This window comes from Pyrus communis, chromosome 10 (genome assembly GCF_963583255.1).
Source record: "Pyrus communis chromosome 10, drPyrComm1.1, whole genome shotgun sequence".
In the NCBI taxonomy this organism is placed as follows: Eukaryota; Viridiplantae; Streptophyta; class Magnoliopsida; order Rosales; family Rosaceae; genus Pyrus; species Pyrus communis.
The window spans coordinates 20228039-20250407 of record NC_084812.1 but is presented as its reverse complement, the minus strand read 5'-3'; the positions used below and the strand labels follow the sequence as shown (position 1 = coordinate 20250407).

Here is a 22369-nt window from a genome sequence, read left to right as displayed (position 1 = left end):
AACACTTATAATTTTCATAGAGCGTAATGATTCTTGCTTGTATCTCTATTATGCAATCATGTAGGGGACTTGTGGGGAATGTTTTGGGTTGTCGTATGCAATCATCCAATTCAATAACGTTAGGAAGATTTGAAGGTTAATTAGTGCATCACGGTTAACTTGGGGTGTTGAGAATTCATGGTTTATTGAAATGCAATTGGAAATCATTTTATTATGCAAGTGTAACATGTATGGAGATGAACCCCTTAGCTATTCTATCATCCATTCATTCCATTTCATCAATTTCATATTTACATTCTGTTTTAATTGCAATTTGTTCATTTAATTTAATTTCGTATAAACCTAAATCCCCCTTTACTTTATTGTCCAATTTAGTTAGAAAGTGTCTTAGTTTGTGTTTTTAAGAGTCTTGAGTCAAGTTACAACTTAATTTTCGTCCAAATTTGTGTTTATACTCAAAACTGCCCAGAAAGTGGTTTTTAGGCAGATTTGAGTGTGTTTGTGCTGTTTTGAGTCTTTTAGTTTGTTTGAGTGTTTTAAAGTTTAGTTTTGCATTCTTTGAGTCTAGTGTAGTGTTTTATATTGTGTTTTTACGTTTTTGAGTCAAATCCAAGTGATTAACAATCCCTCCTAATCCCCGGTCCAAAACGATCCCTACTTATACTTATACTACAATTGTCAAAAAGAAGGTTTAATTTGTGTGCGTATAATTCCCGCATCAATGCTTAACAGTGAAAATTTTTGGGAGAAAAAAGGGTGAGGAAGGTGGAGATGCTTAACAGTGAAAAAACGATGAAGAGGATGAGCTTGTTTTGAAAGGTCTGCCAAGACCTTATTTTGAACGACTGCATTCTGTAGGAAAGATAGAGGAAATGAGAGAATGAGATGGAGTCAGAGGGAAAATGACACGCCCCGATCCCAGTATCCTCCAAATCACCAGGATTTGCACGTGCTAGCCATTCTAACGTGCTTATGCTAAGAACATGTAAAAGATGCATGCAACTTTTGTCGAAAAGAAACAAACGTAAATAAAATACGTAACGTTAAATATTAAAAATATGAAAAAGCATGAACATGTTCAGAGCTTACAACTAATTAAGATTATAAGAAGAAAGAATATTATATAAAAATGGGATTACAAAGGAAGGGGTCCAACATTGAGATGAGGACTTGAAGCTACTATTACTGGAATGCCTTAACGCCAAGATCGTACGCCTATTTCTAAGTCTTGAAAGGGGTGCAAAACAAAAGGTGAGTGGACCAAGTTTAATATAAATAATAACTAAAACCAACTTCTCTTCAAATGTACTAACCTCATAGCATAATATATAATAGGATTTCCGAAAACCCTAACATGCCATGAAAACCTTCGTAAAACATATATCATATATAGTGTGCTCATTAGTGGTATCATAATCGCCCGAAGGCATATCCATCACCCGAAAGTGAATATCTACGACACTGGGTTATGCCAGTGAAAAAGATATGGTTTATCACTCAAAGGTGAAGTTGTATGACTTTGGGTTGCGCCAGTGAAGAAATATGACATTGAGTTACACCAGTGAAGAAAATATGGTCCATCACCCGAAGATGAAGCTGTACGACTCTGGATTACGCCAGAGAAGAAAAACATAGCACACCAACACTAGCCTTGACTAGTGAAGCTGGGAGTATAATCATCAAGTACCTCAAATCTCAAAGCATGCAAACTGTGTTATATGGCCATAGACATGTACGCCCTCGTGTGTGTGTGTGTGTGTATGTGTCATGTGATTACCAACTAAATAAACACAGAAAACCATGAACATAATCTTTCCAAATCATATCATTGAAGCTCAATAGCTCAAACATCATATCATAAGTCCATATAAGCATTCTAGCTCAAATCATCATCATAAACCATGTTCATAAATATTTTAGTAAACGTAAGTTCAATAAAGCATGATAGTTCATAAAGCATAAATCTGATAACTAATAAACGTTTCATAAATCATGCTTTTCATGTATGCATTTCTAGTTATAAAATCATGCATTTTAGAAGGGGTTCACTCACAAATATTCTATCACCGAAGAGCCGTTTAAACTAGGGAGGACAGGGTCACCACTAACAAACGCACCTAAGCACTTAAAAGGACCAATTAATAAGACCTTACTAAAATGATTGAATTTGGGGAAACAAAGCATGGATTTGGAATCAGAGTGTTGAAATACCCTAAGAAGGGTCTTAGGCAAATTTCGTAAAAGTCAATGAAAAGTCAATGTTGGAATATTCCAACTGGATCTGGGTTGGGTTAATTGCTCAACGGGTCAGGTTAATGGGTCAACGGGTCGGGTCGACCCGGTCCGCCCGAAAAGCCACTGGAAACTGGAAAATTCGCTGGAAAACTAGGAAATTTTCAAAGCTTTCATAACTTCGTCGTTTCTTAACCAAATTCGACCCATAATATATCAGAACGAAGCTAGAGAAGCGTAGAGCAAGATTATACCATTTGAAAGCCAGATGGTGGCCAAAGATGGCCTGAATCTCACCTCAAAAGTGACGAAGGTCGTCGAAAAATAGGGAAAGTTCAAATAGATATAACTTCTTCAATGCTCAATGAAATTGAGTGATTCAAACGAAAATCATACCTCTCGACGAGACGAAGGGAATGGTACCTTTCTCAATGGCTAACTTGTTGTGGTTTGGTCTGAAAATAGCCTGTAAACTCGCGGACTTCACTGAAAAACTGGGAAATAGCTTCCCAAGTTATTCTTGTGTTCAAACATCACCAATGCACTTAAAACTACACTAATCGTACTCCAAAACATGATCTAAGAAGTTCTAGATAGTTTTTGAGGCTTACCTTCACTGAGAACGACAAGAACTCACCTCGAGAAACCTTGAACAATGGCGGTGTCACTGTGCAGCGAGAGAAAAGGAATGAGGGATCTCGGCCTAGTCTGGGTTTGTGATGTGAAGGTTCTGAGGGTGGTGGTGTTTACCGGAGTGTGAGCTGGTGATAGTGAAGGTGATGTCGTTGTTGTTATATGTTAGCTGTGCTTTTTGAGAGGGAGAGAGTTACAAAGAGAGATGAGGGAGTTAAGAGAAAAAATAGAGTTTATGAGAGAGACAGCTAAGGGAGAAAGATGGTCATGGGGAGGGGGGAGGGGATCCAGGGAACAAGAAAACTTATGTGGGCCCTAGTGGCTCACAAAATAAGACCACTAAAGATGATTTGTAAAAAATCTCTCGAAACATGAAATTACTGAATTACCCTTGACGTATCAAAATTTGTAAATCTTCATTATAGTTTCGAAATCAGTTGTGCCTGCGTTTATGCGTTCGTAACAATGAGTACTACACAAATACGCCAAGAGAATGGGTCAACTAATTCTTTTGGAAATAAAATACAGTAAAATTAAGGACAGGTCCTAACAGATAAAAAAAAAGAAAAGGTTTCAATTAATATTATTAGATAAAATAATAAAATATTATTAGATATGTGCTAAATAATATATAATATTATAGTTTGTTTATACCTTGCTTTTTAGTCCGACACTATACCAAACGCTTTACTAAATTAGTCTAAATTAATCTATTATAAGCCAATCCAGCTTAATCCCAAAGGTAGTTTAGTCCAAAATAATCAGTACAACAAATGCACCCTAAGAAGTTATGTAACGTTTTTTCAGCTTTAGAAGACAAAGTGAGTTTTGTTTAGTATGGAAATGAAATAATTTAAGCCGAACAAATTGGGCTTATTATATTTGTAAGTCCAAATGGGAAGTCAAGTCCAAAAAGACCAACGGGCTTCATGATCCTCTAAACATTGGCCCATCCATTATTCTACCTCTCTCTCCCCGTCAACAAACGCACTCTCATCAGGTCCTCTCCCCCCACAGACAAAACGAACCCAGAATTCCACTCACACTCCCTGCAATCCACCTGCAAATCCTGAATTGCAGAAAACAATGAGTGAATTTCTGGACCTCGAATCCCAAGACGGGGTTCGAATGCCATGGAACGTAATCCCAGGCACGAAGCAAGAGTCCACCAACAGCGTAGTCCCAGTCTCCGCCATCTACACTCCGATCAAGCCATTCCCCTCCATGCCCGTCCTCCCCTACGCTGCCCTCCGCTGCCGTACCTGCCGCTCCGTCCTCAACCCATTCTCCACCGTCGATTACGCCGCCAAGATCTGGATCTGCCCTTTCTGCTTCACCCGCAACCACTTCCCTCCCCACTACGCCTCCATCTCTGATGAGAACCTCCCGGCCGAGCTCTTCCCCCAGTACACCACCATCGAATACGACTCGTCGCTCGAGAAACCCACCTCACCTCCGGTCTTCATTTTCGTCGTCGACACCTGCATGATGGAGGAGGAGCTCTCGTTCCTCAAGTCCGCTCTGTCTCAGGCTCTGGGTCTACTCCCGGACTACTCTCTCGTGGGGCTCATCACTTTCGGGACCTTCGTTCATGTCCACGAATTGGGTTTCTCCGGTGTCCCCAAAACTTACATTTTCAAAGGATCCAAGGACGTCAACAAGGAGCAGTTGCTTGAACAGATGAGTTTCTTTCTCAAGAAGCCGAAACCGGCTACTGGGGTCATTGCTGGGCACCGTGACGGGTTGAGCACCGAGAGCATTGCCAGATTTTTGCTGCCCGCTTCGGATTGTGAGTTTGCACTTAATTCGGTGTTGGAGGAGTTGCAGAAGGACCCTTGGCCAGTGCCCGCGGATCAGAGGGCCACTCGATGCACCAGCACTGCCCTTAGCGTTGCGGCCAGCTTGTTGGGAGCTTGCGTGCCCGGTTCTGGGGCTCGGATTATGGCATTTATTGGCGGGCCTTCCACAGAAGGCATGGGTGCTGTAAGGATTCTTAATTATTTATTTTTGTTGGCACCGAAACTTAAGATAATAGAGTCTCCTTGATTGATACTAAAATGTTTTTTGCTACAAAGATCACTGTTAACGAGAATTGATAAGTTTACCAAAACTTAGAAGATAGAGATTTTATCCCTGGTTGGTAGTTGGTTGGAAGGTTGTGGTCGATTTTATATGGTTTGCTTCCTAAGGAACTTCTTTGGCAGCAGTACTGCTACTTGGGATCACTAGAATTCATTATAAGGGACCTATTTTACCTAAATTGTTTCTTTGTCTTCTTATCTCGCTTTTTGGTCCTTCGGTGTTGTTACTTTTTTACTGCTTTCCTTAAGGGGGTCCTTGCGATTAAGAGATTAGAGAATGAAATGACAAACAAAAAAGGGCTAATGCAAATGCTTAGTTATTGAACATTGGCAGTTTATAATTCCTTTTTGGCTATATGTGTTTTCTGACATTTTGGCTTATGCAAATGGTTGTTTTTCTCTATGTACGTTCAAATGCTTAGGGTTGGATGGAAAATTGTAAAGCTTTTTCAGTAATATGTGTGTAATATCGCATTTTGGCTTGTGTAATTGGCTGTTTTGCTCAACATACACGGCCAATGAAAGTGGGGTTAAGGGTGTCCTTATCTTTTTCATATTTAGCCCTGTGAACGTTCTTTGCTTGACTACAAGTGGAACTACCTTGACTTGCGTTTTCCAACTGCTCACCCCTTGCCCTCCCCTTTCTTTCATGGATATGGTCTAAAAGTACCATGTGATAGTTTTTAAACCTATGGCCAGTATGCCACTACCATAACTGTTGACAATTTATTCATATATGGGATGCCTCTTCTATATGCTTTGTTTTCAAAGTTTCTTGATTTTTAATTATTTTCCTCCAAATTTTAATTTAAATGGTTGAGATGGTAATTATTAGGTAGTTTAACCATGTAGTGCGTGATGTTTCTTTTGCCATAGCATGATGGCAATTATACTTTACCTTTTTAATTACTAAATTGTTACACTGATTTTTCTGCTTGCGATCTTTTGTAGATTGTGTCGAAAAACCTATCTGAACCCATTCGTTCTCACAAGGACCTAGATAAAGATTCTGCCACACACTTCCATAAAGCAGTGAAGTTCTATGAGGGACTATCAAGGCAGCTTGTAAACCAAGGACATGTTCTTGATCTTTTTGCTAGTGCCCTTGACCAGGTGATTTTCAAGTTTGTCTCTACTTTTTTTGTAGCGATGATTATCCAAGTACTTTGTTTCTTTTCCTTCATCTTGAATCTGTCCATACATTTCTGTATTTTTATGTATTCATACCAATTCTAAAAAAGAAGAATTGCATGAAAAGCCCCAAGGATTCAAGTTTCCAACATATTATATATGGTTTAACAACTTGTAAGGAACTACCTTAATAAAAGAAGAGTAAAGATTAAAGCTCGCTAACCTCAAAGTCTTTCAAATCCTACAAAATGAAATTTCAAACTTATTGAATAAGAGAAGAAGCATACATTTTCCATTGATATGTTATGAGAGTTAGATAGCCTGTAAAGATGCGGATAGGATGCATAGAAAAGAGGCTCTCCAACCACCAGTCTCACTAATCTTCTACACTCCCCATCATTGCACGAAGATAATGGTGAGGGGAAAGGTACCCTTTGAAATATGTTTCCAATGTCCTTGACTAGACCCTTTAACCATAATATTAGAGTTCCACTAAGTAGATATTTTCTTTTAAGAAAACTATCCCCAAGAGAATTCTTTTAATAGTAATCTCCACTATCACTTACGAAAGATGGCAACATTTCATTTATCCAAGTTGTCTATCCTCCAACTACCCTATCTCAGGAACAAGATAGAATCTCCAATGTTACTAAATGTTTTTCTTTTTAATCTTTGCCAACTATAGTAATCTTTAACGTTTGGACATTTAATTTTCCTGTTATAAATCTTTATTGCAATTAATGTATTAAAAGTGTGAGGCCTGGGCGAGGCGTCTGAGGGATAGCCCAGCCTAGGCATGAGGCGAAGCCTCACGGGACCTAAATTTTTTAATATATACACTGAGCGTACACATATATTATATTAAACAAAAAAGATTATTAATCAATAATCACCCTGAGCACACACATATATTATAAATACATACACACACACACACACATATATATATATATATATATATATATATAATAGAGGATGAAAAGCACAATGAGCACACATATAACAATGCACGCAGACAGCACACACATCCTTTATATAAAAAATAAAATCAGAAAACAAGGCAGAGAGATGATAGTGCAAGGAAGAGGTATGAGGTAGTTAAAACCCTACCCAAAATTTGGGTTTGGGAGTATTTAAAAAAAAAAAAAAAAAAAAAAAAAAAAAAAATCTCCTGAGGCGCGCCTAGGCAGCGCCTTCCGCCCACTCCCTCAAAACAGAGGCGGCAACCCTCAAGCCCAGCCTCACAGGGCACCTAGGCGCGCCTTGAGGCGAGCCTTTTAAAACATTGATTGCAATACAATAATATGTAACAGAAAATGTTTTAACATGCGTAGGACATCTATTTATGTTACTTTTTCTTTTCGGAGGGGGTAGGTAATATGTTATTGTTAATTGATATGTAGGGGAAGGATTCTATATGTTGGAGACTAGTCCTAATCCCAAAAGAATTGCTGTTAAACAATTTATTAAGCTTCTTGAGCTTATACACTTGGGTTCCACAGATTAAATTGAAGGTGTCTTATTTGTTGGTGTTTTATGTTCATTTAAAATTATTTCTTGTTTCTTTTGCATGCTGTTTCCCCTTTCAGGTGGGGATCGCAGAACTTAAAATTGCAGTTGAAAGAACTGGAGGACTAGTTGTACTTGCTGAAAGTTTTGGCCATTCAGTGTTTAAGGACTCACTCAGACGTGTTTTTAAGTCGGGTGATTATGAGCTTGGTTTATCATCAAAGTACAGTTTCCTTGGTCAATCTCAAAATGGGAAATTGCTGCTGTTTATTTTCAAATTTCATTATGAACGTTTCCCAGTAGATTTAGAAAACTTGCGCTTCTTGCTTGTAAACTTTTGGAATGTCGTTTGTGTTTATGTTATACTTTGGCTTTCTTGACATGTATATGTTATGTTATTTATTTGTGAAAATTGAAAACATACTCTTCTTTTTTGTAAGTCTTTTAGGAAGTAAGTTTCATTCACTGGAAAAAAAAAGAAGAGTTTTTAATGAAAGAACAAAACCAGAGGTGTAGTTCAAAGGTCACCGTGATACTAAAGGTGCACATATTAGAACTTTCACAACCCCAATTGGGGCCTTTGTATTTCCAAAACATTTTTTGCAGCTGCGAAGCAAACTTATCTATGATAATTTTTTCTTATTGAAGTTTTTTGTGGTTTCTTTGTACCTATGCTTTCTTAGAATGTAATATATGATGCTGTGTATATGACTTGCAACATGATGTCTTCTTTTTCTGTACATCTTGCACAGCTGCTAAATGTATCTTCACCCGTTTGTCTTACTATTAATAATTTGCTTATATATCAGTGGAATGGTACAGATACTATTTTGTCAGGTACTTTCTAGTCTAGTGTGGTGACTTTGTTGTTGAGCATAGTTTCAGATCAATAATTTAGGAATATAAGATTTGCTTTTGCAGTTTAGTTTTTTCTTTTATTTGTGACAAGGTTAAATGTTTTTATTGTTCTGAAAAGAAAATGAATTAGTTTTAGTTATAACAAATTTGTTGATAACGTGGCATTAACTCCAGTAATTTTTCATATAATTTGCTCCTTAAAAGAGCGGCTTATATTGTGCCAAGGTGCGGTGGACATTACACTGAAAATAATTTTCGGTGTTTCTATGTTATGTAGATGTTTAAATTTGTGACAAATCTCTACTGGCATTCTTATTTTTTTTATCTTTGAAGCAGTGGTATATTTGAGATAAACTGCTCAAAAGATGTCAAAGTTCAGGGCATTATTGGTCCTTGTGCATCTCTTGAGAAGGTATAATCAACAGTATAATGTTGATCTCTCTTTTTAGCTGGTCATGTTCTCAAACCTTATACTGTTGACCTTATGCAGAAAGGTCCTTTGTGCTCGGACACGGTTGTTGGTCAGGGGAGCACTAGTGCATGGAAGATGTGTGGCCTTGACAAAGCGACATCTTTATGTCTAATATTTGAAATTGTTAAGAAGGAAATGCCGGATGCTACTGTTCAACCGACTAGCAATCAGTTTTACTTCCAGTTTCTTACTTAGTATGAACTCCTTGCTTACAGACTTTGAGCTATTATTTTTGTTTGTGCCTAGTATAGAAGGAAATATGTTTACTGATTGTAGATATTTTGCTACAGTTATCAGCATAGTAGTGGTCAAATGAGACTCCGTGTTACGACCCTATCGAGAAGATGGGTTGCTGGACCTGGAAGCCTTCAGGCAAGTTTTCTGTACTCCCTGTCCTCAATATATGATGCATTATCATTTTTTCTTGCAAAGAAAAATATTAAATAATGTGTCTGATATAATGAAGGTATTTCATCATGGAAAACTTTGCTTTTACTGAACCTTCACAACCGCTTTCAAATTGCAATGTTTAAGTATATTCTATTTGAATTTGATGTCCATATTTCTTTGATAAGTAAAACCTTTGATTCAAAAGAGACTATGGGGTTGGACTTACAGGCGTTTTGCTCCTTGTCATAATTTAGAGGAAATTCTTCTTTCATTGTTAAACTGCTTCAAAAACAATATATGCAACTCTCTCTCTCTCGCTCCTTTTAGTTTCATGACTTTAGTTTTTGACTTTTCATTGATTATGAGGGGAAGATAATAGTTTGTTATAGATTTGGAATAGTATTGATGCCATGGGGGATTACATACTAGTTATTGCAGCTGCATGAATTTGATTTTACTTCCTCAAGTATCATTTTCTTTTCTTTTAAATTGTAATATGAAGCTACTGGTTTATACAATAGGAGTTGATTGCTGGATTTGACCAAGAAGCAGCTGCTGTAGTCATGGCGCGCCTAGTTTCTTTCAAAATGGAAACTGAGGTAATCTTTATTATTACATGGTTCTATACACTTGTCTCAGGTGTTGAAACCCAAATTTGTTGATAACAAATCTTATTAGATTGTCTTTTGTAAATTTTCTAATTGGAAATGGTGATATTGACCCCCAAAAAAATTTGAATTGCCGCTTCCATTTTTCCATCTCCCCTTTATCTGTTTCTCTCATATATATATGGTCACTGACAGACACTCCAACAAACAAAACAAGGGTAAAACTGAATATGCGCAAGTACTAAAGTTAGAGAAAGAAGAAAATTTGAACATGATTCATGGGTAATGGAGCTTATTTGAATGTTGAAGAAAGAAATTCTTGTCTGTTCTCGCTCTGGAACCTGAAAGCCTCCTAGGCATATTTCTTTGAACTTATACAGGGCTGAGAAATGTTTATGCAAGAAAATTTGTTTCCTTTTGGGTTAAAGTTCCTATAGGTTGTTTTTCAAGTCTGCCGTCATCCTGGGAAGGTTGAAACTACAGATGGAGTTCCAAATCCCATAAAGAATACATCAATTCATCACTCTATTCTTCTTTGAAGGAGTTTCTTTAGTTTTAAGATAATTCATCACAGGATATTTAAATGAAGCTTTCATTTATCTCTGTTGTTTATTAATCAATAGATATTGAAGTTTCAAAAAGCGTAATTTATTAAAGCCTATATGATATGCTGCGTGTACATGTGCATGACATGCAAAGGAAATGAAACAGCGATCACTCATGCTGACAAGGTCTAGATTTAGAGATTGGGATGCTGACTCTCAGCAGAAAAAAAAACAACAATGAACCATAGACATTTTCACTCTTAGTTTCAGTATCATTTTTATTTTTAAATCCAATGGCTGTAGCTGAATGGTAAAATGTTGTGTCAATGTAAAGACCAAAAACATACGGTGGAAGATGTAACAAATAATGGAATTTTTAGCTCATCACCTTGTAGTCCTAATTGTAATGGATTATTGTGCTGATGACTTGTGGCGATGTCAAATTTCTGTGTGAAGTTAACATGGACAATTGCTATAATCTATTATCCACACATCACTCTGTGAAGAATCATTCTCATATAAAGAATACTCTATATAAGAAAACCAAAAGAAAGCATACATCACATGATAATTTTCCTTAATGTAATCTTTTCCATTTGAGCTTTTGAATAGTTGTTCTCCAAACTCTATCCAAACTCTAGTGCGACAAGGTAACTGGCAATGGAAATGAACAGAGACATACGTCAGTGCCCAATACAACCATGCTATATAGTACTTTATTTGTTTTGCATATTTGATGTGGTAAAATCGCAAAAGAGTCGTATCCTTTTAATCAATACGTTTTGGGTTGCTTTCGTGAGAAGTGATTTTCAGCACTCTTGATGTTTTATAACATGTGTGTGTATTATTTTGTAAAATATGACTGATTGCTTCACTAATCTTTTTGTCGTTTCATGAAATATCCAGGCAGAGTTTGACCCTATAAGATGGTTGGATAAATCATTGATACACATGTGTTCTCGGTTTGGAGATTACCAAAAGGACAGTCCCTCTTCTTTCAGTTTATCTCCACGGTTTTCAATCTTCCCTCAATTTATGTTTCATTTACGGCGTTCTCAATTTGTGCAGGTATATACCTCTGTGTATGTCACATTACTTCTAATTTCCGCATTGTTCTTATCGTTGTTATCTATTGTATAGATATTGTGATTAACGTCAATTGAACTTGTGTTGCAGGTTTTTAACAACAGCCCAGATGAAACAGCATACTTCAGAATGATCCTCAACCGAGAAAATGTTACCAACTCAGTTGTGATGCTTCAGCCTTCGTTGATTTCATATTCATTTCATTCAGGCCCAGAACCAGCACTTCTTGACGTCGCTGCCATTGCAGCAGATAGGATTCTGCTTTTAGACGCATACTTTACTGTTGTTATTTTTCATGGTTCAACCATTGCTCAATGGCGGAAAGCTGGATATCAGGATCTCCCAGAACATCAGGTAATGTTTTGCCGTCTTTTAGTTAAAGTTGATCTGAACAGCTTGTCTTTGCCTTCCATCTATGTTTCAAGTCTAAAAAAGTGAATCTAAAAGATCATTTCCTTCACGACTAAGTTCACCTTTATCGTGATATAAAATATAATGAAGGCTGCATCTAGATATCCAGCAGATCAAACATTAGATGCATTGTCCTCTTTGCATGATTCCTGATTAATTTTATATAAAGAACTATACTGGATGAAAACAGAGTAAAACATTGCAACTTGTTACTAAAGCCACTCCCTTGGGTTAGAGATGACCCTGCCTTGAGATAGCAGACTGATCTGTATATGTGTTAGTATTAGCACTAAAAGCTCTTGATTATTTATGGCATAATGTGGAATTTTCCATCTGTTTTTCTTTGGAACAATTTTTTTAACTGCCTTTGACTTATGACTACTTGATTGTGCAATGTAATACTATAATTTGTTACGTCTTTCTGCGGTAAAAGCGAAAACTCCATGATCAACTATCAAGTTTTGGTGCTTATCATGGTGCTTATCATGGACAATCAGACCTACTCATCTACCTCACTGAGTCTCATAAGTAACTCATATTTGCATAGGCCAATCCTATATTCGATTCAAAATTTGCCTTCGGCTCAATGGCTTATCTATTGTCCTTGTATATGGCCCTTGTTTGTTTTAATCGATAAAATGACGAGTTGCGAATTAGCCAGATTCAGTTTTTATTTTGTTCTGTTTCTTTTACTCCAAAGTTCAAACAAATAAAGACCCTTGAAGGAAACTGTTGCTTTTAATTCTGATATAAATAGAAGGTTCAATGCTAGAAAACTTCTTCAAAATATTACGTCCACTAAAACAGATCTATGCTTCCAGGCATTTGCTCAATTGTTACAAGCTCCTCGTGATGATGGAGATCAAATTATCAAGGAAAGATTTCCAGTACCCCGCCTGGTGATTTGCGATCAGCATGGTTCTCAGGTAATTCTGACGCTATCTTGTAGTATGGACGTTAAACAAAAAAACCTGTATTTCTGTGGTAAAAATGCCTTGGCATTACAATCGTCTCTAACGTATGAGTTGGCCCAGGTATTGTCATTGTGTTATTTTTTATACGGACCATGCCTCTTTTTCTTTGATGATTTATAGAGAGGAACTATATTTCTGGCATTGATATTTTGATACGTTATTCCAGGGTACTCTTGGTTTGAATCCGTTGTCATCATTCCTTGTTTTGGCACGAGTCAATAGGAAAATAAGAACGAACCTGTTTTTCACTAGATACTCATTTGGCGTCACTGATCCCCCTTCCTTTATGTAATTACACAGGCCCGTTTTCTTTTGGCAAAGTTGAATCCTTCTGCGACTTATAACAACGAAGCTCCACTTCCGGGAGGGGATGTGATCTTTACCGACGATGTCAGTTTTGAGGTCTTCTTGGATCATCTCCAGAGATTAGCAGTTCAATGATACACAAGGAGGTATCCTGCAGTTTTGTAGCATTTGTTTTCTCAATTGCTTGTACAGTAAGGCATACGAATTAATTTAAATTTTGATTTGGTTTGGGCTCTATGATATACGGAAGCTTGTTATGCTTCTATTCTCATAATAATTCATATGTATTTGATCAAATGCAATACCTTGTTGTAAAACCAATTATCAACAGTTTCTCCGAACGCGTCGGGAATTCGATTCCCTCTACGAGCAGCTCCTCTTTTTCTCATATCCATGCCTGCCGCGATAAAGTGGTGTGCCGGTATTTGTTATGGAACTGATCAATACCGTTGAGCCGGAATTTCTACGTCACGTTGGTTTGGCCAAGTGTTGTGTTTGGCATTGCCAATTATGTAACGATTTTAAGTGTTGTACAAATTTTGACATTGAGTGACCCTTATCATCCTTGATGCATGGCCAAAGCAAAATTTAATGTTATTTTCGTGTTACAATGAAAATGAATCGAATCCTGAACCTATCCTCGTTCTCAACCCAACACGTACGAGAAAATGAATCGAATCTTGAACTTATGCTCGTTCTCATCCCAACACGTTCGAGAATATCTAGCTGGTAATAATATACACTGCTTAATAAAACATTATTTTTACTTCAAAATGTTGTTGACAAACATTTTTGTCATATTACTACACCTTATTGATTTCCACACTACTCCATAAAAGTTTAAGCCATGATCTCAAGTTTACAAGAAAACCAATGGTTTCCAGCTGCAGCAGTACTAAGATCACATGTAACAAGAAAAAAAAAAAAGGGAAGCTGCCCCAATGGAAATTTTAGGGTACATAATTCCTTCGCGAGTTGTTTGGCTGACGATAAGAAGTCTCCTTATGTTGGATCTTGACCGGGTAAAGATTTGGTATCTAAGCAACCCTTGTAGCTGCTCATGAACTTAGCTATAAACTCTGGGAGAGAATGAAAACAAACTTATGTATAAGAAGTGGCAAATCTTTAGATTGCAATAGTGATGGACATTGCAATGCTTGTGTTATATACACATAATGCGCTTATAGGGCAACGTTCTCTTGCCAGACTTATGTTGCCAGAATGTGAATCTGAACCACACATTCAAATCTGAATCAACCCAAACAATGATCCAGATTCATAATCTAGTAATATAAGCATCTTATGTTGCCACAAGCAGTATGACAATATAACATTTCCGTCAATCTACATATATAACACAAATCAAACCAGCTCATGAGATTATATTAACTTTCCAACAGTTGTTTTACCTTCAATTCTCAAGAACTGCTGAACGTGCCTTACAGATTGTTCGGCGGGCCTTTTATCCGTTTCCCCGTGATCGTGCCGACTGAGTGCCAGTGCTTTGTCACTCTCAAACATATATTCGTCGTTCCTCTGCATGATTCAAGAGAAAACCATATTTTGGTGACATTAATAGTTCATTATTTAACACCTATCAAAACAATTTGCCCTGTAAGGTTTGTAAGTTTCGTACATTGTATTCGTCGTACATGCTGTCAACTCGCAGGCTGCCGTCCACATACTTCTTCAGCTCTGCTACTAGGGACTGCATAAGAATTAGAACAAATTTGCTTCATAGTATTATTACTTAAATATCTAATATAAGGGCGACAATGTGCTTACTTTGAAAATGAATTCGGGAGATACGCCATGAACTATAAGATTATGAAGCTTTCCGCGGATTATATATAGCCTGCCAAAAGATGCAGATCATTTCATTTGCAGAAGTTGCAAAGTTTATCTTAATTCTAATCTATTCTACAATTAAACTGGGCTAAGCTCCATTCGCGCCGAAGAACTTTTGTACCGCCATCTCACAACACAGGATGTGAGATTCAGTAAATATCGTGAGGGGGAGGTTATAAACTTGTATATAACCGGCTCATACAATAATATGTATCTCGGAAATTTGAGAACAAGGCAAACTGAGTTTTCCGAGGCACATATTGTATAGTGTACTCTTACTACACAATAACTTGTACTAAGAACAAAATATATAGCCAAAAATTCAAGGGAGCGTACTGTTTTGGGCTTTGCTCTTCAATCATATTCTTGGCAATATCTGCAATATTATCTTCCCAACCTGTCAAAATTACTTGATCTTCTTTAAAAGGATAGCTGCATGTACACCGTTTCAGAGCACACCAAGAACACGTAAATTAATATGAGTAGCAAAAACAGTTGACGGAAACTATTTTTTTCCTTATTAATTACCTTTTCTTCCAAGTAGCCTCGAATGAACGAATGGCTAGACGGATATTATTCTTAGAATTTTGGGCTAACCTTTCAGCCAATTCATGTGGCAAATTTATGCCTTCTTTTTTAGATATGAATTTTAAAACTTCAACAATCTGAAAATGCAGAAAGTAAACTAAATGATCAAACTCTTTGGAAAACAGCAAACCGAAACATATTAAATTCAGGAAACACATAATTATGTACCCCTTGTTACAATTTACTAGTTTCCCACCTCAGTCTTCGAAGGAGGTGAAAGCTCAAAGATGGTGCAAAGTGATTTGATTGCCTGAAGCTTTGAGACATCAGAGCAGCAGAAGAATATCTTATTACACCCTTTATACCTTTCTAAAAGCCACTTTATATACAGCAGGGCATCGGTTGATAGCTTGTCTGCCTCGTATAATATTATTGCTGCACAAACATGTATATGTGTATAAAAATAGGCAAAGGCTTTATTCCTGCACCTATTTACTCAGCTTAGTTTTAGAAGTAAATCAATTTGTACTGATTTTAATCTAAATATATATACCTCGGCAGTTGTCAAGGCTGCACGGCATAGATTTGTTCAGCGTGTTGTCCTGTGTTTCCTTCATGAGTTCGACAATCACATGCTTTTCATAGCCCTTCAGTTCAGAGAGATTCACTTCTACATGTTGAGGAGATTGCTTTACATGTACTTCTATACTACCTACCATTTCACCCTATGAGAAAAAAAGATACAAAGAAGAAAAATCGAGTAAAAGGTCGATGTTTTGTTATATCATGCAGCACAGAGTGATTAACTACAGACTAATTGTCATTTGTGATTATGAACCCCTAAATCCTCCCAAGAATGTTATATGTACTAATATAAATGTTGGTGAAATTAATTGATCAAGTAAATATTGAGGATAAAGTAAATTACCTTGAGGTTGAATGCCTTGAACTCTTCTCTGGCCTAATAATATGTTTCAAAGAACAAAGTTAAAAGATTGACATGAATAAAAGCTGCAAATAAATCAACGTGAAACAGAGTGAATCATATCTACATACATGTATTGTGTCGCGTCCAAAAACCTCTCGAAGCATAGCCCAGATCATCGTTCTCTTCCCCACTCCTGGCGGTCCTTCAAATATGAAATGTCCACATCCTCCTTCTTTGGCCTGTATTTTTAATTTCAATGCACAAATTAATTTGAGTAGTTGATAAGATAAAAGAAGTGCATAAAATAAAAAAAGAAGAGTTGTTGATGTACATGCATACCAAAGCCTGCAGCTGAGTTGCTTTGTCTCTATTGCATATGAAATCTTCTAAGCACAGAGGCTGGTACTTGTCTGCCCATGCATACTCCTTCTCGGCTTCACTCATCACCTTAATTTGATCATTTCTCGGCGCATCAACATCAGCTGCTGCTGCTCCTCCTGATCGCACTCTTTTCCTCAATGGCTTCTCTTTGTTAGATTCGTTGCTACTAGTCCTGACCACCTTCATCTCTCTGCTCTCCTTCTCCACCAAAGAAAGCTCTGTAATTGTCGATGATGAGAAGTTAACTACAGGTGGTTTGAGGGGTTTCATTGCGGTGTACATTTCCGGCCTAAGCTTGTTGCTCTTGCTTTTTGAACCAATGCAAGAGCTCCACTCTCGCATTTTGAACCCCGAAAAGAAGGTGGAGATTGAGTTCCAAGAACCATGAGAGGTATGGCTTTCACGCCCGGGAGTACTAATTGGATGCTTAGGGACAACGAAGTTCGGATACGTGAGTCCCCTAATGTAATAGGGACTATATTTTGAGCTTCTTTCCTCATCAATCTCAAAGTTACAATAGTCTTGAAGACTAACTTGCTCTACTCTCTTGTGAAGCTTGTTCACATCTTTCACAATGTGCGCGTTATTGTGAGCCTCGAGGCTTTGCTCTGTGAAGTTCGAATTCCGTCTCTTCCTGATAAGTTTTCTGAACTTCCTTCTCCAGGAAAGCTTGGCAGAAGTGATCTTCGACGCAGGAGCTGTGCATGCAGAGTGGTTCGCAGGAGGGAGGTTTTCCGGGAGAGTGTACTGCGAAGGCCATGCTTTTTTGAGCCGTGGGAAGGACGAAGAGCGGGAGATGATTGACGGGCTTGGCATTGTGCGGCAGAGCTGCCTCTGCAACTTCAATTGTTTCGTATCGGATGACAATATGATGATTGCGAGAATTGGAGTTTCGGTTTTCGTTTTTTATGAAGGAGATTCCGAAGAGGTTTCCATGAATTTAACGAAGAAAAACGATATCTTCATGGCCTGATAAACTATATTTTGAGTCTATAAAACATGCAGCAGCCGGCCGATATAGAATATACTATGCGCCTAGGACTCAGAGAGAAATTTAAATAGTATGGGGTCACGTATCACATCGGAAATTTTATGAAGTTAAACTTCCTCTCGTACTGAATAGGTCTACTGTTAATTTGATCAAGGCCTTCGTATAAACCTTAACTTATTATAAGTGACTTGTAACTCAGTTGGTTAAGAGCATTTACTTTTGCACTTGAGGTCCACTTTTGAACCACCTTTCCATACTTTTACAGATGGTACGATGCATATTATGAGACAATATCAGTATCGGCGTTAAGATTAGTGTTAATAGTTTACCCGTCTCTCAAAAATCTTATATGACCAATGTGAGGCGTGCTTCAACATGTGTTGCCAAATTTGTAAATCTGGCTTTGATTTCTTCTTGCTTGGGAGCTTATATGCTTTGAACATGCCAGACAATTATTTATATTTTTAATTTCTGCAAACAATAAAGAGAAACTTAATTATCAGAGTAATTATCAACACAATTTTTTTTTCTTTTAAACTATAAAATGCGGCATATTTTATTGGTTTAATTTGATGTACGAACAAGACAATTCTGCTGCAATATCCAAAATTTTACAGGTTGTAAACCAATAATAATTAAAAAATGTTTATGGAGAGATGAAATTTCATCCTATGTAGATTCCGGATTTTGGGGTTACATTAGCCTTCAAATCAAATGTTACTTTTGGTTTGTTTTATGTTTTCTGTCACTATTTGAATTTCACCCACATTTTCCACAGGTGCCAAAAGAAATCTATCATCATTCAGCTCCACCAACCCACAGTATAAACCCTAAATTCAGGAACTCATGATAGCAAATTTGCAACACCGAATGCTGGTTTCGCAAACAGTGTCATTTCGGATTGGATTAACTTTCAACGACAAAAATTTTTGTTTGATTTTTAGGTTTATCACATAATATATTCAGTTTGATGAGTGATAACTTATTAGAAGAAATCTAGCTACTAATGACGTATGGAATTACTAAATATAGGTGACCTCAACATCTAAAGGTTACATAAAACCACGGTATGCTTCAAACCAACAAAATGAATGCCGAGTAACTGGCAAACTTTATTAGGACTGTGTTGACCCTAAAAACTACATAACCTACGTGGCGCGTAGGCCAATAGCTAATTGTGTCCTTTAGTTGAATGCGGGGCGTGCCAACTCAACGACCGAGCTCGATTGGTGAGCAAATGAATGCAGTGGCGATGTTGGACGCACTGCTAACTTCTTATCTTGCAATTGCAGCCGAGGAAGGAACTCGTCTTGGCCTTTGGGTTCTAGAGCTTGAAGATAAGGCTGCTAGTTTCTGTGAAGTTCAATAAAAGTTTGGCTTTCAATGTGTCGAACGGGGTAACTTGATTACACCTTACTTTGTCGAGAAGCTAAGGAGTCAACATCTTCCAATAGGGACTCAAAGGCTCATTGCTGATGGGAACTTGAAGTAGAGCTATTCCTACAAATTGCAAGGTACTCCTCGATCACTTGACTCCACAGCTCCAGAACTATTTCTACAAATTGCAAGGTATGCTTGACGAAGTTATGAAGGTCAATGTTTTCTCAAAGATGAGAGGGTTTCGCGTAGAGCAAGAGTTTGTGCAAGGCAGATTTGTGTGTTACGTTGAAGGTCTCCTGGTGCCAAAGTAGAATCCTACTTGGATTGCATCTCCTCAGCAGATCTTCGTCCAATAACAAATCATCTTCCCATCTGGATCGAATGTGGTCACTCCTACTAGACTTGTGACTCTGAACCTAGTCTTTCCTTGGTACTCAATTCACTTCTTGTTCTAATCACATTCTTGGAATATTACGAATCTTACTATGCCATCTTGATCTTTAAAGACTCTTGACTAAACTAAGACTTAGCTGATATTCTCACGAAATCAGTCATTAATTCAAACTCGGCCAATCCACTTTGGGATAGGCTTCTATTTAAACAGATTGGGACTCCTATCTAACTTTAGGCTAAGCCCATTATCTTACTCGGCTCAAATCTATTATTTTGGATCCCATACATTGCCCACTCGCTTCTAAAACCTTAGGCCAAGAGGGTCTGAAGAAGTGAAAACACTATTCAGCCAAGGACACCTGGCTAATCGTTCCGAGTTACTTAAGACCCACTAACTTGATAATTTAATGGACTCGATTCCTGTATCTGCACCACTTCCCCTCGACTACCACAAAACACCACGTGTCGAGTTTCCACGGCGTCTGTCCGTCTTCGGTGGTCTCATGCGTTCCACGCCCCAAGTGCGCAGACGCCGAAACACTAATCTTTAGAGATTGTGCCTTGAAAACCAGACATCATCATCATCGTGCATAATGGGATACTATAGTGACGGCTCAAACCCTTCCAATTCCAAGAAACCATCATGACAAGGGGATTTATTCCGAGATTTACTCAATAAACGGTCATAAATTCTCGAAATCTTCTCTTCTTATTCTACTGGTACAGTAAATTCATTTACCGTACCAGTATCAGAAGACGCAGCCACCACATATTGATTCGCTAGTTAGATCAGAGAGAGAGCTGAAGAGTAAACTCAGTCATAATAACACTAACAAAATAGGAGCTGCAGGGAGCAGAAATACATGTAATATAACATTACAAAATATTGCAACACAGATGCATCTCCATATCAACGCAGAGAGACAACCGAGAAACGAGAGAGATATTAACTAGCAATCAAAAATTAAACACCCAAAAGCAGAAATCTACTCTCACATTTTGCAACAAACAATCTTTCCCAATATTGCAAGAAACATTAAACTCCAAAATTATACGCTCGCCATATCAGAAGACAACGTCAAAAAGGTGTCTCCACGGTCAAGCTACGACGGCACCGCTGGTTCTTTGGACATGGCTCCTGGAATTCAAGCCTAATACCATCCTCTGCATTCTAAGAGTCAGAAAAAACAATTGGAGAAAAAGAAGCTGAGAATTCGACGTTGGCAGATGACCGGGGCAATCCCTCTAGTAAAACAATGCTATTCTCCCAAGGATTTTTGTTGCTACCAAAGCATTGGAAAGTAGAAAGAATCATTTTTTGCAAGCCGCTTCCATGTTGAAGCAAAAACCTTGCAAACTTAATCACACTCTCAGAGATCATATCTTCGTAAAGATGAATGTTCACCACCTTTAAGTGGCATAGGAAGTGACTCAAAGTTTGAGCTTGACTTTCCCAGTATTCCTCTTCAGTGCAATCAGCATTGTCCTATAAAATGTTCATCATCTCTAAAATTTGATTTTGAAGTACCAAGTGAGTAGAGTGTCGAATAAGTAATTACAGGATTGTCATTTTCTGGTTACTTGAAGGCGCAGAAGTAATATAAACACACACACATGAAAGGATCAGAGAATTTTAGAAATATAAAATTAAAGTTATGCCACAGGCTCACAACTTACAGCATTGTCTTCTCGACCATTTACGTCAATTCTGAGAGAATGGAGCATGGGAGAGCTCTTGAATAGGCAAGCAAGCCCTGGGATATCTGGTTTTTGCAAAGAACCAAAGGAAATGTACATGGTCTTAACTTTCATAAATGAGAACCGTAGGCCACCTCCATAATAAATTTCAGACAAAATCTGCAAAATTAAATAAGCTACATAAATGTACGATGACTAAAAAGAAAGAAAGAATGTCACAAGTGTAAGTAGGAAAACTTGGTGCGGTATCTATGTAGATCACAACCAAGATCTCTGGCATGTCCAAACAATACAAAACCATATATACAATATTTTTACACACACATACGTGTGTATATATAGAATACATGGTGGTCCAAAAATCACAATGTACACTCCGCATAAGTGTATTTTTCCTTCTAGCGTTGAGTACACAATGACAAGTTTTGGGGTTACTTTCTGTTTGAGAAACTACAATAAGAAAAGACCAAACAATAAAATGTTTGGGCATTCCATTAAGTCCCAACATAGAGGGAAAAAAACTGGTTTGATTGAGTTCCAAAAGTGGACCCATGCACTAGCCCATTTAGACATTTAACAGAAGCACAAACAGTTTAGCTAGGGTGGCTGCAAGTGTAAACATTCTAATATCTACGTAGTAAATTGAAAGACGTACAAGATCATGTGTCTTTTTGATAATCAGGGCCTATGCAAAGGTTCTCAACTTGGGATAATGCACAGAGAAGATTGACGGCAACTCTCCTTTTCGTCATTCCGCTATTGGGCTGAAGCCAACCAGATAGATTCGCTTTTAAAGATTTCAATGATCTCAATGTTGAAATTAGCAACCCATTTAAAGATTTTCAGATTTGGGGCAAAAATTGAAACAACTTTTGACGTCCAAACTCTCCAGTTTCAATCCAGAAACTTCCAGGCTGTTTGCATGCATTCCGACAACTTGTACATGTTGGATGTGTAATTTTTAGATGAGTTATTCCTTGACAATC

General features: G+C 37.6%; 2 protein-coding genes across 2 annotated transcripts; one reads left to right on the top strand and one right to left on the bottom strand.

The window, feature by feature from the left end:
- Positions 1-3866: 3866 nt before the first annotated feature.
- Positions 3867-13495, top strand: LOC137747367 (protein transport protein SEC23 C-like). The gene is made up of 11 exons (XM_068487466.1): positions 3867-4848; positions 5898-6059; positions 7667-7809; positions 8781-8856; positions 8935-9110; positions 9207-9288; positions 9828-9905; positions 11366-11527; positions 11636-11899; positions 12778-12882; positions 13231-13495. The coding sequence occupies exons 1-11, from the start codon at positions 3952-3954 to the stop codon at positions 13369-13371; spliced, it is 2286 nt and encodes a 761-aa protein (XP_068343567.1). The 5' UTR covers positions 3867-3951; the 3' UTR covers positions 13372-13495.
- A 983-nt stretch (positions 13496-14478) lies between these two features.
- Positions 14479-17737, bottom strand: LOC137747963 (uncharacterized). The gene is made up of 11 exons (XM_068488084.1): positions 16880-17737; positions 16669-16779; positions 16541-16573; positions 16166-16337; positions 15869-16047; positions 15613-15749; positions 15421-15516; positions 15022-15091; positions 14873-14944; positions 14680-14772; positions 14479-14580 (listed from the first exon to the last, which is right to left on the bottom strand). Exons 1-11 carry the CDS (start codon positions 17735-17737, stop codon positions 14479-14481), a joined length of 1923 nt encoding a protein of 640 aa, XP_068344185.1.
- Positions 17738-22369: the final 4632 nt, after the last annotated feature.